Raw genomic sequence first — 18634 nt, 5'->3', positions numbered from 1 at the left:
GGTTACTCAACCCTGCACCTTAGAGGCTGCTGCCCTATGTACATAAACATGGAATCACTGGTCACTTTAATTATATCACATACTGTTTTACTCATATCATTTGTATATACTGTATTCTACTGAATGCCACTAATATGAATATATTTCTTAACTCCGTGTGTGTGTGTGTTGTTGTGTATTGTTAGATATTACTGCACTGTTGGAGCTAGAAACACAAGCAATTCACTACACCCGCAATAACATCTGATAAATATGTGTATATGTGACCAATAACATTTGAATTGATTTATCACACACACACTTCAGGTCAGGAGTCAACCAGAGCTGTAGTAGTAGTAGACACATAGGACCCTACACACTATACACTACTCACTATACCCTACCCTACTCACTATGCTTCCTCAATGAAAAGTTCAAAGCAACTAGTCAATGTAAACCAGTATATATATATTTATTTATTTATTTAACTAGGCAAATAAGTTAAGAACAAATTCTTATTTTCAATGACAGCCTAGGAACAGTGGGTTGTTCTGGGGCAGAACAACAGATTATTACCTTGTCAGCTCGGGGATTCGATCTTGCAACCTTTCGGTTACAAGTCCAATGCTCTAACCACCGAGCTACCTGCCACCCCTTATTACCATAAGCAACAACATATTATTCATTTCTAACCAGTACTGCACCCTAAAGTCAAAGAATTAACATTAAACAACAACTACTAAACAAACATAGTACTTGTAGATGCTTTTGGGTACCTTGGGTCCAAGACATGACTAGTCACCTAAAAACAAGAGCATTAATGCCATCTATGGGCCAGGAGTGGAACTGCAGCCATCTATGGGCCAGTAGTAGAACTGTAGCTAAATAAAAACAAGTGCATTACCGCCCTCTATGGGCCTGAATTAGAACTGTAGCAAAATAAAAAAGAGAGCATTACCGCCCTCTATGGGCCAGAAGTAGAACTGTAGCTAAATAAAAACAAGAGCATTACCGCCCTCTATGGGCCAGAAGTAGAACGGTAGCTAAATAAAAACAAGAGCATTACTGCCATCTATGGGCCAGAAGTAGAACTGTAGCTAAATAAAAACAAGAGCATTACTGCCATCTATGGGTCAGAAGTAGAACTGTAGCTAAATAAAAACAAGAAAATTACTGCCATCTATGGGCCAGAAGTAGAACTGTAGCTAAATAAAAACAAGAGCATTACTGCCATCTATGGGTCAGAAGTAGAACTGTAGCTAAATAAAAACAAGAGCATTACTGCCATCTATGGGTCAGAAGTAGAACTGTAGCTAAATAAAAACAAGAAAATTACTGCCATCTATGGGCCAGAAGTAGAACTGTAGCTAAATAAAAACAAGAGCATTTACCGCCCTCTATGGGCCAGAAGTAGAACTGTAGCTAAATAAAAACAAGAGCATTACCGCCCTCTATGGGCCAGAAGTAGAACTGTAGCTAAATAAAAACAAGAGCATTACCGCCCTCTATGGGCCAGAAGTAGAACTGTAGCTAAATAAAAACAAGAGCATTTACCGCCCTCTATGGGCCAGAAGTAGAACTGTAGCTAAATAAAAACAAGAGCATTACCGCCCTCTATGGGCCAGAAGTAGAACTGTAGCTAAATAAAAACAAGAGCATTACCGCCCTCTATGGGCCAGAAGTAGAACTGTAGCTAAATAAAAACAAGAGCATTACCGCCCTCTATGGGCCAGAAGTAGAACTGTAGCTAAATAAAAACAAGAGCATTACCGCCCTCTATGGGCCAGAAGTAGAACTGTAGCTAAATAAAAACAAGAGCATTACCGCCCTCTATGGGCCAGAAGTAGAACGGTAGCTAAATAAAAACAAGAGCATTACTGCCATCTATGGGTCAGAAGTAGAACTGTAGCTAAATAAAAACAAGAAAATTACTGCCATCTATGGGCCAGAAGTAGAACTGTAGCTAAATAAAAACAAGAGCATTACTGCCATCTATGGGTCAGAAGTAGAACTGTAGCTAAATAAAAACAAGAGCATTACTGCCATCTATGGGTCAGAAGTAGAACTGTAGCTAAATAAAAACAAGAAAATTACTGCCATCTATGGGCCAGAAGTAGAACTGTAGCTAAATAAAAACAAGAGCATTTACCGCCCTCTATGGGCCAGAAGTAGAACTGTAGCTAAATAAAAACAAGAGCATTACCGCCCTCTATGGGCCAGAAGTAGAACTGTAGCTAAATAAAAACAAGAGCATTACCGCCCTCTATGGGCCAGAAGTAGAACTGTAGCTAAATAAAAACAAGAGCATTTACCGCCCACTATGGGCCAGAAGTAGAACTGTAGCTAAATAAAAACAAGAGCATTACCGCCCTCTATGGGCCAGAAGTAGAACTGTAGCTAAATAAAACAAGAGCATTACCGCCCTCTATGGGCCAGAAGTAGAACTGTAGCTAAATAAAAACAAGAGCATTACCGCCCTCTATGGGCCAGAAGTAGAACTGTAGCTAAATAAAAACAAGAGCATTACCGCCCTCTATGGGCCAGAAGTAGAACTGTAGCTAAATAAAAACAAGAGCATTACCGCCCTCTATGGGCCAGAAGTAGAACTGTAGCTAAATAAAAACAAGTGCATTACCGCCCTCTATGGGCCAGAAGTAGAACGGTAGCTAAATAGTCTTGTCTCTCCCATTGGGTTGTACCAGTTCAGGGTCATGCCTTTCAGACTAGAAATGCACCTGTGACACACGACAACCAATGGGGTGTATGGTCTAGTATGGCTGACTATGGGGTGTATGGTGGTGTATGGCTATCTATGGGGTGTATGGTTGTCTATGGGGTGTATGGTGGTGTATGGCTGTCTATGGGGTGTATGGTCTAGTATGGCTGACTATGGGGTGTATGGTTGTCTATGGGGTGTATGGTGGTGTATGGTCTAGTATGGCTGTCTATGGGGTGTATGGCTGTCTATGGGGAGTATGGTTGTCTATGGGGTGTATGGTCTAGTATGGTTGTCTATGCGGTGTATGGTCTAGTATGGTTGTCTATGGGGTGTATGGTCTAGTATGGTTGTCTATGGGGTGTATGGTCTAGTATGGTTGTCTATGGGGTGTATGGTCTAGTATGGTTGTCTATGGGGTGTATGGTCTAGTATGGTTGTCTATGGGGTGTATGTCTGTAGGTATGTAATGGGGGGGGGGGCGGTCCTACCTGTCTATATGTATGTAATGGGGGGTGGTCCTACCTGTCTGTAGGTGTGTAATGGGGGGGTGTTCCTACCTGTCTATAGGTGTGTAATGGGGGGGTGGTCCTACCTGTCTATAGGTATGTAATGGGGGGGTGGTCCTACCTGTCTATAGGTGTGTAATGGGGGCTGGTCCTACCGGTCTATAGGTGTGTAATGGGGGGGGGGGGGGGGGGTGGTCCTACCTGTCTATAGGTGTGTAATGGGGGGGGGGGGGGGGTGTCCTACCTGTCTATAGGTGTGTAATGGGGGGGTGGTCATACCTGTCTATAGGTGTGTAATGGGGGGTGGTCCTACCTGTCTATAGGTGTGTAATGGGGGGGTGGTCCTACCTGTCTATCGGTGTGTAATGGGTGGGTGGTCCTACCTGTCTGTAGGTGTGTAATGGGGGGGTGGTCCTACCTGTCTGTAGGTGTGTAATGGGGGGGTGGTCCTACCTGTCTGTAGGTGTGTAATGGGGGGGTGGTCCTACCTGTCTGTAGGTGTGTAATGGGGGGGTGGTCCTACCTGTCTATAGGTGTGTAATGGGGGGGTGGTCCTACCTGTCTATAGGTGTGTAATGGGGGGGTGGTCCTACCTGTCTGTAGGTGTGTAATGGGGGGGTGGTCCTACCTGTCTATAGGTGTGTAATGGGGGGGTGGTCCTACCTGTCTATAGGTATGTAATGGGGGGGTGGTCCTACCTGTCTATAGGTGTGTAATGGGGGCTGGTCCTACCTGTCTATAGGTGTATAATGGGGGGTGGTCCTACCGGTCTATAGGTGTGTAATGGGGGGGGGGGGGGTGGTCCTACCTGTCTATAGGTGTGTAATGGGGGGGGGGGGGGGGTGTCCTACCTGTATATAGGTGTGTAATGGGGGGGTGGTCATACCTGTCTATAGGTGTGTAATGGGGGGTGGTCCTACCTGTCTATAGGTGTGTAATGGGGGGGTGGTCCTACCTGTCTATCGGTGTGTAATGGGGGGGTGGTCCTACCTGTCTATAGGTGTGTAATGGGGGGTGGTCCTACCGGTCTATAGGTGTGTAATGGGGGGGTGGTCCTACCTGTCTATCGGTGTGTAATGGGGGGGTGGTCCTACCTGTCTATAGGTACAGATGATTATCTCTCTGAGGTGGTAATGCATGGGGGTCATGGTCTCGCTGACTGAGTCCAGAGCCATGTCTACCTCCCTCTTCATCTGGAGGCCGTCCGGCAGTAGTCTAACTAGCTGCATCACCACCTGGGGACAGACAGGACACACACTGACTGTCAGACAGGACAGAATACACACACTGACTGTCAGACAGGTAGGGTAGAGAGATGGTGGTGTGTTACCATTGACCCCAGGTAGCAAGGAGAGATCGTGGTGACGTGTTACCATGGACCCCAGGTAGTGTAGAGAGATGGTGGTGATGTGTTACCATGGACCCCAGGTAGCATGGAGAGATGGTGGTGACGTGTTACCATGGACCCCAGGTAGTGTAGAGAGATGGTGGTGATGTGTTACCATGGACCCCAGGTAGTGTAGAGAGATGGTGGTGATGTGTTACCATGGACCCCAGGTAGTGTAGAGAGATGGTGGTGACGTGTTACCATGGACCCCAGGTAGTGTAGAGAGATGGTGGTGATGTGTTACCATGGACCCCAGGTAGTGTAGAGAGATGGTGGTGACGTGTTACCATGGACCCCAGGTAGTGTAGAGAGATGGTGGTGATGTGTTACCATGGACCCCAGGTAGTGTAGAGAGATGGTGGTGACGTGTTACCATGGACCCCAGGTAGTGTAGAGAGATGGTGGTGATGTGTTACCATGGACCCCAGGTAGTGTAGAGAGATGGTGGTGACGTGTTACCATGGACCCCAGGTAGTGTAGAGAGATGGTGGTGATGTGTTACCATGGACCCCAGGTAGTGTAGAGAGATGGTGGTGATGTGTTACCATGGACCCCAGGTAGTGTAGAGAGATGGTGGTGATGTGTTACCATGGACCCCAGGTAGTGTAGAGAGATGGTGGTGATGTGTTACCATGGACCCCAGGTAGTGTAGAGAGATGGTGGTGATGTGTTACCATGGACCCCAGGTAGTGTAGAGAGATGGTGGTGATGTGTTACCATGGACCCCAGGTAGCGTAGAGAGATGGTGGTGATGTGTTACCATGGACCCCAGGTAGCGTAGAGAGATGGTGGTGATGTGTTACCATGGACCCCAGGTAGCGTAGAGAGATGGTGGTGATGTGTTACCATGGACCCCAGGTAGTGTAGAGAGATGGTGGTGATGTGTTACCATGGACCCCAGGTAGTGTAGAGAGATGGTGGTGATGTGTTACCATGGACCCCAGGTAGCGTAGAGAGATGGTGGTGATGTGTTACCATGGACCCCAGGTAGCGTAGAGAGATGGTGGTGATGTGTTACCATGGACCCCAGGTAGTGTAGAGAGATGGTGGTGATGTGTTACCATGGACCCCAGGTAGTGTAGAGAGATGGTGGTGATGTGTTACCATGGACCCCAGGTAGTGTAGAGAGATGGTGGTGATGTGTTACCATGGACCCCAGGTAGTGTAGAGAGATGGTGGTGATGTGTTACCATGGACCCCAGGTAGTGTAGAGAGATGGTGGTGATGTGTTACCATGGACCCCAGGTAGTGTAGAGAGATGGTGGTGATGTGTTACCATGGACCCCAGGTAGTGTAGAGAGATGGTGGTGATGTGTTACCATGGACCCCAGGTAGTGTAGAGAGATGGTGGTGATGTGTTACCATGGACCCCAGGTAGTGTAGAGAGATGGTGGTGATGTGTTACCATGGACCCCAGGTAGTGTAGAGAGATGGTGGTGATGTGTTACCATGGACCCCAGGTAGTGTAGAGAGATGGTGGTGATGTGTTACCATGGACCCCAGGTAGTGTAGAGAGATGGTGGTGATGTGTTACCATGGACCCCAGGTAGTGTAGAGAGATGGTGGTGATGTGTTACCATGGACCCCAGGTAGTGTAGAGAGATGGTGGTGATGTGTTACCATGGACCCCAGGTAGTGTAGAGAGATGGTGGTGATGTGTTACCATGGACCCCAGGTAGTGTAGAGAGATGGTGGTGATGTGTTACCATGGACCCCAGGTAGTGTAGAGAGATGGTGGTGATGTGTTACCATGGACCCCAGGTAGTGTAGAGAGATGGTGGTGATGTGTTACCATGGACCCCAGGTAGTGTAGAGAGATGGTGGTGATGTGTTACCATGGACCCCAGGTAGTGTAGAGAGATGGTGGTGATGTGTTACCATGGACCCCAGGTAGTGTAGAGAGATGGTGGTGATGTGTTACCATGGACCCCAGGTAGTGTAGAGAGATGGTAAAGTGTAGAGAGGTAGTAAAGTAGGTAGCCTTGGCCTTGGCTTGTGCGAACCAGACCAGCTCAGAACGCTGTTTCAGGACACTAGTCTATCTCCTCAGTACACCCCCTAGACAGGACACAGGTCTATCTCCTCAGTACACCCCCGGGACAGGACACTAGTCTATCTCCTCAGTACACCCCCTAGACAGGACACTAGTCTATCTCCTCATTACACCCCCTGGACAGGACACTAGTCTATCTCCTCAGTACACCCCCTGGACAGGACACTAGTCTATCTCCTCAGTACACCCCCTGGACAGGACACTAGTCTATCTCCTCAGTACACCCCCTGGACAGGACACTAGTCTATCTCCTCAGTACACCCCCTGGACAGGACACTAGTCTATCTCCTCAGTACACCCCCTGGACAGGACACTAGTCTATCTCCTCAGTACACCCCCTGGACAGGACACTAGTCTATCTCCTCAGTACACCCCCTGGACAGGACACTAGTCTATCTCCTCATTACACCCCCTGGACAGGACACTAGTCTATCTCCTCAGTACACCCCCTGGACAGGACACTAGTCTATCTCCTCAGTACACCCCCTGGACAGGACACTAGTCTATCTCCTCATTACACCCCCTGGACAGGACACTAGTCTATCTCCTCATTACACCCCCTGGACAGGACACTAGTCTATCTCCTCAGTACACCCCCTGGACAGGACACTAGTCTATCTCCTCAGTACACCCCCTAGACAGGACACAGGTCTATCTCCTCAGTACACCCCCTGGACAGGACACTAGTCTATCTCCTCAGTACACCCCCTAGACAGGACACTAGTCTATCTCCTCAGTACACCCCCTGGACAGGACACTAGTCTATCTCCTCATTACACCCCCTGGACAGGACACTAGTCTATCTCCTCAGTACACCCCCTGGACAGGACACTAGTCTATCTCCTCAGTACACCCCCTGGACAGGACACTAGTCTATCTCCTCAGTACACCCCCTGGACAGGACACTAGTCCATCTCCTCAGTACACCCCCTGGACAGGACACTAGTCCATCTCCTCAGTACACCCCCTGGACAGGACACTAGTCTATCTCCTCATTACACCCCCTGGACAGGACACTAGTCTATCTCCTCAGTACACCCCCTGGACAGGACACTAGTCCATCTCCTCAGTACACCCCCTGGACAGGACACAGGTCTATCTCCTCAGTACACCCCCTGGACAGGACACTAGTCTATCTCCTCAGTACACCCCCTGGACAGGACACTAGTCTATCTCCTCAGTACACCCCCTAGACAGGACACTAGTCTATCTCCTCAGTACACCCCCTGGACAGGACACTAGTCTATCTCCTCATTACACCCCCTGGACAGGACACTAGTCTATCTCCTCAGTACACCCCCTGGACAGGACACTAGTCTATCTCCTCAGTACACCCCCTGGACAGGACACTAGTCTATCTCCTCAGTACACCCCCTGGACAGGACACTAGTCTATCTCCTCAGTACACCCCCTGGACAGGACACTAGTCTATCTCCTCAGGACACCCCCTGGACAGGACACTAGTCCATCTCCTCAGTACACCCCCTGGACAGGACACTAGTCTATCTCCTCATTACACCCCCTGGACAGGACACTAGTCTATCTCCTCAGTACACCCCCTGGACAGGACACTAGTCCATCTCCTCAGTACACCCCCTGGACAGGACACTAGTCTATCTCCTCAGTACACCCCCTAGACAGGACACTAGTCTATCTCCTCAGTACACCCCCTGGACAGGACACTAGTCTATCTCCTCAGTACACCCCCTGGACAGGACACTAGTCTATCTCCTCAGTACACCCCCTGGACAGGACACTAGTCTGTCTCCTCAGTACACCCCCTGGACAGGACACTAGTCTATCTCCTCAGTACACCCCCTGGACAGGACACTAGTCCATCTCCTCAGTACACCCCCTGGACAGGACACTAGTCCATCTCCCCAGTACACCCCCTGGACAGGACACTAGTCTATCTCCTCAGTACACCCCCTGGACAGGACACTAGTCCATCTCCCCACTACACCCCCTGGACAGGACACTAGTCCATCTCCTCAGTACACCCCCTGGACAGGACACTAGTCTATCTCCTCAGTACACCCCCTGGACAGGACACTAGTCTATCTCCTCAGTACACCCCCTGGACAGGACACTAGTCTATCTCCTCAGTACACCCCCTGGACAGGACACTAGTCTATCTCCTCAGTACACCCCCTGGACAGGACACTAGTCTATCGCAGGGCCTTCACCCCCAATCTATCTCCTTAATGCAAAGTGACAAGCAGAGATGTATCATGTCCAATTTTTACAGACTTTGGTGTGACTTTGTCAGCCAGACTATTCCAGACCAGAGGAGAATCTTGTCTGTTAGGTGGTTGCTAAGCCACTACAGCTCTAACACTGAGCTGTAGCACTATATTCTCTGCTATGTGGTCAATATAAACACTCTTATGTTTCATTCAAACCCTCTTATACCAAAAGTCTCTATGTTTGTTACTCACCTTGAATTCTCCCTTTGTGTACTTGGCATCAGGAACACTGACGATCTCATCATCACCAAACTCAGGAAAGCCCTATGACAGAAACAAACCAACAACGGATTAACATTGCTGTTGTAATACTGGTTTTACAGCTCTGGTAACATCTGCAATGTGTTTATTACACAGCAAATAAACTTGAAAAGTGACTATTCCTGAAATATAGGTTGGTATTCCAGAATAGACTAACAGTGAAGTGTCAGACAGTGAGGGGAGTGTAGTCTTACAGTGAAGTGTCAGACAGTGAGAAGTGTAGTCTTACAGTGAAGTGCTAGACAGTGAGAAGTGTAGTCTTACAGTGAAGTGTCAGACAGTGAGGGGAGTGTAGTCTTACAGTGAAGTGCCAGACAGTGAGAAGTGTAGTCTTACAGTGAAGTGCCAGACAGTGAGAAGTGTAGTCTTACAGTGAAGTGCCAGACAGTGGGAAGTGTAGTCTTACAGTGAAGTGCCAGACAGTGAGAAGTGTAGTCTTACAGTGAAGTGCCAGACAGTGGGAAGTGTAGTCTTACAGTGAAGTGTCAGACAGTGAGAAGTGTAGTCTTACAGTGAAGTGTCAGACAGTGAGAAGTGTAGTCTTACATTGAAGTGCCAGACAGTGAGGGGAGTGTAGTCTTACAGTGAAGTGCCAGACAGTGAGAAGTGTAGTCTTACATTGAAGTGCCAGACAGCGAGAAGTGTAGTCTTACAGTGAAGTGCCAGACAGTGAGGGGAGTGTAGTCTTACAGTGAAGTGCCAGACAGTGAGAAGTGTAGTCTTACATTGAAGTGCCAGACAGCGAGAAGTGTAGTCTTACAGTGAAGTGTCAGACAGTGAGAAGTGTAGTCTTACATTGAAGTGTCAGACAGTGAGAAGTGTAGTCTTACAGTGAAGTGCCAGACAGTGAGGAGTGTAGTCTTACAGTGAAGTGCCAGACAATGAGAAGTGTAGTCTTACAGTGAAGTGCCAGACAGTGAGGAGTGTAGTCTTACAGTGAAGTGCCAGACAGTGAGGAGTGTAGTCTTACAGTGAAGTGCCAGACAGTGGGAAGTGTAGTCTTACATTGAAGTGCCAGACAGTGAGAGCAGCTATGACCATGGCCGTGGTGGTTCTTCCCTTGCCGTTGGAGCAGTTGAACACGAAGGCTGAGTGAGAGTCCTCAGCCAAGGTACTCTTCATGGCGTCCAAGAGCAGGTCAAAGTCCTGAGGGTAAAACATAACACACAGGCACGCATACACACACACAGGCACACACAGGCACGCACGCACACACACACACACACAGGCACGCACGCACACACACACACACACACACACACAGGCACGCACGCACACACAGGCATACACACACACAGGCATACACACACACAGGCACACACACACACACACACACACACACGCGCACACGCACACACAGGCACGTGCACACACACACACACACACACACACACACACACACACACACACACACACACACACACACACACACAGGCACGCACACACACACACACACACACAGGCACGCACACACACACACACACACACACACACACACACACACACACACACACACACACACAGGCACGCACACACGCACACACACACACACACACACACACACACACACACACACACACAGGCACATTCAGTTATATCGTTCATAAAACATGTAATAACATTCAACACCACTAGAGGGAGATCAAAGATTTCCATTTTCACCCTCATATCAGCCCCATGAAAACCTGCCACTGCCCCTCATATCAGCCCCATGAAAACCTGTTACTGCCCCTCATATCAGCCCCATGAAAACCTGTTACTGCCCCTCATATCAGCCCCATGACAACCTGTTACTGCCCCTCATATCAGCCCCATGACAACCTGTCACTGACCCTCATATCAGCCCCATGAAAACCTGCCACTGCCCCTCATATCAGCCCCATGAAAACCTGTTACTGCCCCTCATATCAGCCCCATGACAACCTGTTACTGCCCCTCATATCAGCCCCATGACAACCTGTGACTGACCCTCATATCAGCCCCATGATAACCTGTTACTGCCCCTCATATCAGCCCCATGAAAACCTGTCACTGCCCCTCACATCAGCCCCATGAAAACCTAACTGACCCTCATATTAGCCCCATGACAACCTGTTACTGCCCCTCATATCAGCCCCATGACAACCTGTCACTGACCCTCATATCAGCCCCATGATAACCTGTCACTGACCCTCATATCAGCCCCATGACAACCTGTGACTGACCCTCATATCAGCCCCATGAAAACCTGTCACTGACCCTCATATCAGCCCCATGACAACATGTGACTGACCCTCATATCAGCCCCATGATAACCTGTCACTGCCCCTCATATCAGCCCCATGACAACCTGCCACTGCCCCTCATATCAGCCCCATGAAAACCTGTCACTGACCCTCATATCAGCCCCATGAAAACCTGTTACTGCCCCTCATATCAGCCCCATGATAACCTGTTACTGCCCCTCATATCAGCCCCATGACAACCTGTCACTGACCCTCATATCAGCCCCATGAAAACCTGTTACTGCCCCTCATATCAGCCCCATGACAACCTGTCACTGACCCTCATATCAGCCCCATGAAAACCTGTTACTGCCCCTCATATCAGCCCCATGACAACCTGTTACTGACCCTCATATCAGCCCCATGACAACCTGTTACTGACCCTCATATCAGCCCCATGACAACCTGTTACTGGCCCTCATATCAGCCCCATGACAACCTGTCACTGCCCCTCATATCAGCCCCATAAAAACCTGCTACTGACCCTCATATCAGCCCCATGAAAACCTGTCACTGCCCCTCATATCAGCCCCATGATAACCTGTTACTGCCCCTCATATCAGCCCCATGAAAACCTGTTACTGCCCCTCATATCAGCCCCATGATAACCTGTTACTGACCCTCATATCAGCCCCATGAAAACCTGTTACTGACCCTCATATCAGCCCCATGATAACCTGTTACTGCCCCTCATATCAGCCCCATGAAAACCTGTTACTGCCCCTCATATCAGCCCCATGACAACCTGTCACTGACCCTCATATCAGCCCCATGACAACCTGTCACTGCCCCTCATATCAGCCCCATGAAAACCTGTCACTGACCCTCATATCAGCCCCATGAAAACCTGCCACTGCAGTGCCTCCACAAAACCATTACCTCTGTGTGTGTGTGTGTGTGTGTGTGTGTGTGTGTGTGCGTGCGTGCGTGCGTGTGTGTGCGTGTGGCGTCTGTCTTTACCTCCTCCTTGGGGGCGCAGCAGTCTGACAGAGGGATGCGTTTATAGAGCAGTCCCTGGTGTGTTCTCTGGTACTGGTTGAAGACCTCCTGGACCGTCAGACAGGTTTTAAACATCTTCATCTGCTTCTCCTGCTCCAGAATCACCTCCAGCCACTTCTGGGCTCTCTGAACCTCCTCTCCCAGGGCTGTCTCTAGTTTCTGGGGTAGGAGAAGGGACAGTCAGACTGGGGATCACTTTACTTCACTGACTTTATTGTCCACGTAACAATCACTTAGTACCTCTATCTGCTGGGGGGTTAGGGTCACTTAGTACCTCTATGTGCTGGGGGTTAGGGTCACTTAGTACCTCTATGTACTGGGGGTTAGGGTCACGTAGTACCTCTATGTGCTGGGGGTTAGGGTCACTTAGTACCTCTATGTACTGGGGGTTAGGGTCACCTAGTACCTCTACGTGCTGGGGGTTAGGGTCACTTAGTACTTCTATGTACTGGGGGTTAGGGTCACTTAGTACCTCTATGTACTGGGGGTTAGGGTCACCTAGTACCTCTATGTACTGGGGGTTAGGGTCACCTAGTACCTCTATGTACTGGGGGTTAGGGTCACGTAGTACCTCTATGTGCTGGGGGTTAGGGTCACTTAGTACCTCTATGTGCTGGTGGTTCGGGTCACTTAGTACTTCTTTGTGCTGGGGGTTAGGGCCACTTAGTACTTCTATGTACTGGGGGTTAGGGTCACCTAGTACCTCTATGTACTGGGGGTTAGGGTCACCTAGTACCTCTATGTACTGGGGGTTAGGGTCACTTAGTACTTCTATGTGCTGGGGGTTAGGGTCACGTAGTACCTCTATGTACTGGGGGTTAGGGTCACCTAGTACCTCAATGTGCTGGGGGTTAGGGTCACGTAGTACCTCTATGTGCTGGGGGTTATGGTCACGTAGTACCTCTATGTACTGGCGGTTAGGGTCACTTAGTACCTCTATGTGCTGGGGGTTAGGGTCACGTAGTACCTCTATGTACTGGGGGTTAGGGTCACTTAGTACCTCTATGTGCTGGGGGTTAGGGTCACTTAGTACTTCTATGTACTGGTGGTTAGGGTCACTTAGTACCTCTATGTACTGGGGGTTAGGGTCACTTAGTACCTCTATGTGCTGGGGGTTAGGGTCACCTAGTACCTCTATGTGCTGGGGGTTAGGGTCACGTAGTACCTCTATGTGCTGGGGGTTAGGGTCACGTAGTACCTCTATGTGTGTGGGGTTAGGGTCACTTAGTACCTCTATGTGCTGGGGGTTAGGGTCACGTAGTACCTCTATGTACTGGGGGTTAGGGTCACTTAGTACCTCTATGTGCTGGGGGTTAGGGTCACCTAGTACCTCTATGTGTGTGGGGTCTGGGGTGAGGACATGGATGTGTGAGTACACTACATGACCAAAAGTATGTGGACACCTGCCCATCCAACATCTCATTCCTAAATCATGGGCATTAATATGGAGTTGGTTCCCCCCTTTGCTGCTATAACAGCCTCCACTCTTATGGGAAGGCTTTCCACTAGATGTTGGAACATTGCTGCGGGGACTTGCTTCCATTCAGCCACAAAAGCATTAGTGAGGTCGGGCACTGATTTTGGGTGATTAGTTCTGGCTCGCAGTCGGCGTTCCAATTCATCCCAAAGGTGTTCGATGTGGTTGAGGTCAGGGCTCTGCAAGCCAGTCAAGTTCCTCCACAACGATCTTGACAAACCATTTCTGTATGGATCTCGCTTTGTGCACAGGGGCATTGTCATGCTGAAACAGGAAAGAGCCTTCCCCAAACTGTTGCCACAAAGTTGGAAGCACAGAATCGTCTAGAATGTCATTGTATGCTGTAGCGTTAAGATTTCCCTTCACTGGAACTAAGGGGACCGAACCCTGAAAACAGCCCCAGACCATTATTCCTCCTCCACCAAACTTTACAGTTGGGACTATGCAATGGGACAGGTAGCGTTCTCCTGGCATCCGCCAAACCCAGATTCTTCTGTTTGGACTGCCAGATGGTGAAGCGTGATTCATCACTCCAGAGAACGCATTTCCACTGCTCCAGAGTCCAATGGCGGTGAGCTGTACACCACCCCAACCGTCAGGTGGCATTGCACATGGTGATCATAGGTTTGTGTGTGGCTGCTCATCCACGGAAACCCATTTCATGAAGCTCCCGACGAACAGTTATTGTGGTGACGTTGCTCCCAGAGGCAGTTTGGAGCTCGGTAGTGAGTGTTGCAAGCGAGGACAGACTATTTTTACGCGCTACGCGCTTGAAAGTCACTGACCTCTTCAGTGAGGCCATTCTACTGACAATGTTTGTCTATGGAGATTGCATGGCTGTGGGCTCGATTTTATACACCTGTCAGCAACAGGTGTGGCTGAAATAGCCTAATACACCAATGTGAAGGGCTGTCCACATACTGCTGTATTTATAGTGTATAGTACCTCTATCTGTGTGGGGTCTGTGGCGGGGACAGGGATGTGTTGCTCCAGACAGGACGGCTCTCTGGGGGTGAAGACCTGTCCGTTCCCCTCCAGAACCAGCTCCTCCTGCAGGTTGACCCACAGGACGTGGCTGTACTTCCTCTTCTCATCCGTCAGGTGGGTCAACACTGCACCCGTCGCCTACAGAACACACAACCCGGCAGATACACTTCAGCTCAGCTTCACAGCTTCAACTTACCGGATCAACGGGGACGTCTTCAAAAGGTATGTCGGCTAAAGATAGAAATGACTGAAACTAGCCTTTTGGACATTGACCAAATGTGACAGGGTGCAGGCTTGGTGTTGATCATACCTCTGATGTAGGCTGTGACATGCCATAGACGGGCATCTTGGGGACTCTTCTGAAGTTAGCCACCTTCATCTCCTTCACTGTGCTGAGTATGTCTGGAGACAGGTACTCATGAGCAACCTGCTCACACACACACACACACACACACACACACACACACACACACACACACACACACACACACACACACACACACACACACACACACACACACACACTAAGTCAATAAGATAATGAGTTACATTTCCAGCGAATGTATTCATTACACAAGGTAAACAAACATGGACTGAGTTCCTGGGTCTGACTGAGTGTGATGTTCTGCAGTGAGTCTGACTGAGGTCCATGTTCTGCAGTGGGTCTGACTGAGTGTGATGTTCTGCAGTGGGTCTGACTGAGTTCCATGTTCTGCAGTGGGTCTGACTGAGTGTGATGTTCTGCAGTGAGTCTGACTGAGGTCCATGTTCTGCAGTGAGTCTGACTGAGGTCCATGTTCTGCAGTGAGTCTGACTGAGGTCCATGTTCTGCAGTGAGTCTGACTGAGTTCCATGTTCTGCAGCGAGTCTGACTGAGTTCCATGTTCTGCAGTGAGTCTGACTGAGTGTGATGTTCTGCAGCGAGTCTGACTGAGTTCCATGTTCTGGAGCGGGTCTGACTGAGTTCCATGTTCTGCAGTGGGTCTGACTGAGTTCCATGTTCTGCAGTGGGTCTGACTGAGTTCCATGTTCTGCAGTGGGTCTGACTGAGTTTCATGTTCTGCAGTGGTTCTGACTGAGTGTGATGTGATGTCAGTTGGTGGGAGGTTCTCACCAGAACGCGGGCTCCCTTGGTGACGAGATCAGGCGGAGCGGAGAGTTCTGATAGGTCCATACAGGCCAGCAGGCGGTACACCCAGGGGTGAGCACACAGCCACTGGCTGAAGTTGGACGCAAAGCCAAGAGAATACTGCAACACCACAAAACAGGAAGTAAAGCCAAGAGAATACTGCAACACCACAAAACAGACGTAAAGGTTGAGGTGTCTTTGTTTGACATGGTAAAACAGTACATAAAGGTTGAGATGTCTTTGTTTGCCATGATAAAACAGGACATAAAGAGTGAGGTGTCTTTGTTTGACATGGTAAAACAGGACATAAAGAGTGAGATGTCTTTGTTTGCCATGGTAAAACAGGACATAAAGAGTGAGGTGTCTTTGTTTGCCATGGTAAAACAGGACATAAAGAGTGAGATGTCTTTGTTTGCCATGGTAAAACAGGACATAAAGAGTGAGGTGTCTTTGTTTGACATGGTAAAACAGGACATAAAGAGTGAGATGTCTTTGTTTGCCATGGTAAAACAGGACATAAAGAGTGAGGTGTCTTTGTTTGCCATGGTAAAACAGGACATAAAGAGTGAGATGTCTTTGTTTGCCATGGTAAAACAGGACATAAAGATTGAGGTGTCTTTGTTTGCCATGGTAAAACAGGACATAAAGAGTGAGATGTCTTTGTTTGCCATGGTAAAACAGGACATAAAGAGTGAGATGTCTTTGTTTGCCATGGTAAAACAGGACATAAAGATTGAGGTGTCTTTGTTTGCCATGGTAAAACAGGACATAAAGAGTGAGGTGTCTTTGTTTGTCATGGTAAAACAGGACATAAAGAGTGAGATGTCTTTGTTTGCTATGGTAAAACAGGACATAAAGAGTGAGGTGTCTTTGTTTGCCATGGTAAAACAGGACATAAAGAGTGAGGTGTCTTTGTTTGCCATGGTAAAACAGGACATAAAGAGTGAGATGTCTTTGTTTGCCATGGTAAAACAGGACATAAAGAGTGAGATGTCTTTGTTTGCCATTGTAAAACAGGACATAAAGAGTGAGATGTCTTTGTTTGCCATGGTAAAACAGGACATAAAGATTGAGGTGTCTTTGTTTGCCATGGTAAAACAGGACATAAAGAGTGAGATGTCTTTGTTTGCCATGATAAAACAGGACATAAAGAGTGAGATGTCTTTGTTTGCCATGATAAAACAGGACATAAAGATTGAGATGTCTTTGTTTGACATGGTAAAACAGGACATAAAGAGTGAGATGTCTTTGTTTGCCATGGTAAAACAGGACATAAAGAGTGAGGTGTCTTTGTTTGCCATGGTAAAACAGGACATAAAGAGTGAGGTGTCTTTGTTTGCCATGGTAAAACAAGACATAAAGAGTGAGGTGTCTTTGTTTGCCATGGTAAAACAGGACATAAAGAGTGAGATGTCTTTGTTTGCCATGGTAAAACAGGACATAAAGAGTGAGGTGTCTTTGTTTGCCATGGTAAAACAGGACATAAAGAGTGAGGTGTCTTTGTTTGCCATGGTAAAACAGGACATAAAGAATGAGATGTCTTTGTTTGCCATGGTAAAACAGGACATAAAGAGTGAGGTGTCTTTGTTTGCCATGGTAAAACAGGACATAAAGAGTGAGGTGTCTTTGTTTGCCATGGTAAAACAGGACATAAAGAGTGAGATGTCTTTGTTTGCCATGATAAAACAGGACATAAAGAGTGAGATGTCTTTATTTGCCATGGTAAAACAGGACATAAAGAGTGAGGTGTCAGGGCCTCCCGGGTGGCGCAGTGGTCTAGGGCACTGCATCGCAGTGCTAACTGCGCCACCAGAGTCTCTGGGTTCGCGCCCAGGCTCTGTCGCAGCCGGCCGCGACCGGGAGGTCCGTGGGGCGACGCACAATTGGCATAGCGTCGTCCGGGGTAGGGAGGGTTTGGCCGGTAGGGATATCCTTGTCTCATCGCGCTCCAGCGACTCCTGTGGCGGGCCGGGCGCAGTGCGGGCCAACCAAGGGGGCCAGGTACACGGTGTTTCCTCCGACACATTGGTGCGGCTGGCTTCCGGGTTGGAGGCGCGCTGTGTTAAGAAGCAGTACGGCTGGTTGGGTTGTGCTTCGGAGGAAGCATGGCTTTCGACCTTCGTCTCTCCCGAGCCCGTACGGGAGTTGTAGCGATGAGACAAGGTAGTAATTACTAGCGATTGGATACCACGAAAAATTGGGGAGAAAATGGGATAAAAATTTAAAAAATTAAAATAAAAAAAAGAGTGAGGTGTCTTTGTTTGCCATGGTAAAACAGGACATAAAGAGTGAGATGTCTTTGTTTGCCATGGTAAAACAGGACATAAAGAGTGAGGTGTATTTGTTTGCCATGGTAAAACGGGACATAAAGAGTGAGGTGTCTTTGTTTGTCATGGTAAAACAGGACATAAAGAGTGAGATGTCTTTGTTTGCCATGGTAAAACAGGACATAAAGAGTGAGATGTCTTTGTTTGCCATGGTAAAACAGGACATAAAGATTGAGGTGTATTCATTTGGTAAAAACAGGACACTTGTCATCTCAAAGCACATACAATGACAGACAGAAAAACAGCAGAGTCAATGCTAAATTACATTGGCCTGTATGTATGGGTGAAAGATAATACTCG

At 48.4% G+C, this 18634-nt stretch overlaps 1 protein-coding gene across 2 annotated transcripts in view; it reads right to left on the bottom strand.

The window, feature by feature from the left end:
- The window catches only part of pald1a (phosphatase domain containing paladin 1a), a 187557-nt gene that overhangs the window by 91214 nt on the left and 77709 nt on the right, over positions 1–18634 (bottom strand). For both annotated transcript variants that reach the window (XM_055936967.1, XM_055936966.1), the window contains exons 12-18: positions 15993–16127; positions 15189–15305; positions 14837–15016; positions 12376–12573; positions 10157–10297; positions 9083–9154; positions 4299–4439 (exon numbers count right to left, since the gene is read on the bottom strand). In XM_055936967.1, the coding sequence (XP_055792942.1) occupies positions 4299–4439; positions 9083–9154; positions 10157–10297; positions 12376–12573; positions 14837–15016; positions 15189–15305; positions 15993–16127 (984 nt within the window). The remainder of the gene's footprint in view (positions 1–4298; positions 4440–9082; positions 9155–10156; positions 10298–12375; positions 12574–14836; positions 15017–15188; positions 15306–15992; positions 16128–18634) is intronic.

This window comes from Salvelinus fontinalis, chromosome 1, assembly GCF_029448725.1.
Source record: "Salvelinus fontinalis isolate EN_2023a chromosome 1, ASM2944872v1, whole genome shotgun sequence".
In the NCBI taxonomy this organism is placed as follows: Eukaryota; Metazoa; Chordata; class Actinopteri; order Salmoniformes; family Salmonidae; genus Salvelinus; species Salvelinus fontinalis.
This window is presented reverse-complemented; position numbering and strand designations above follow the sequence as displayed.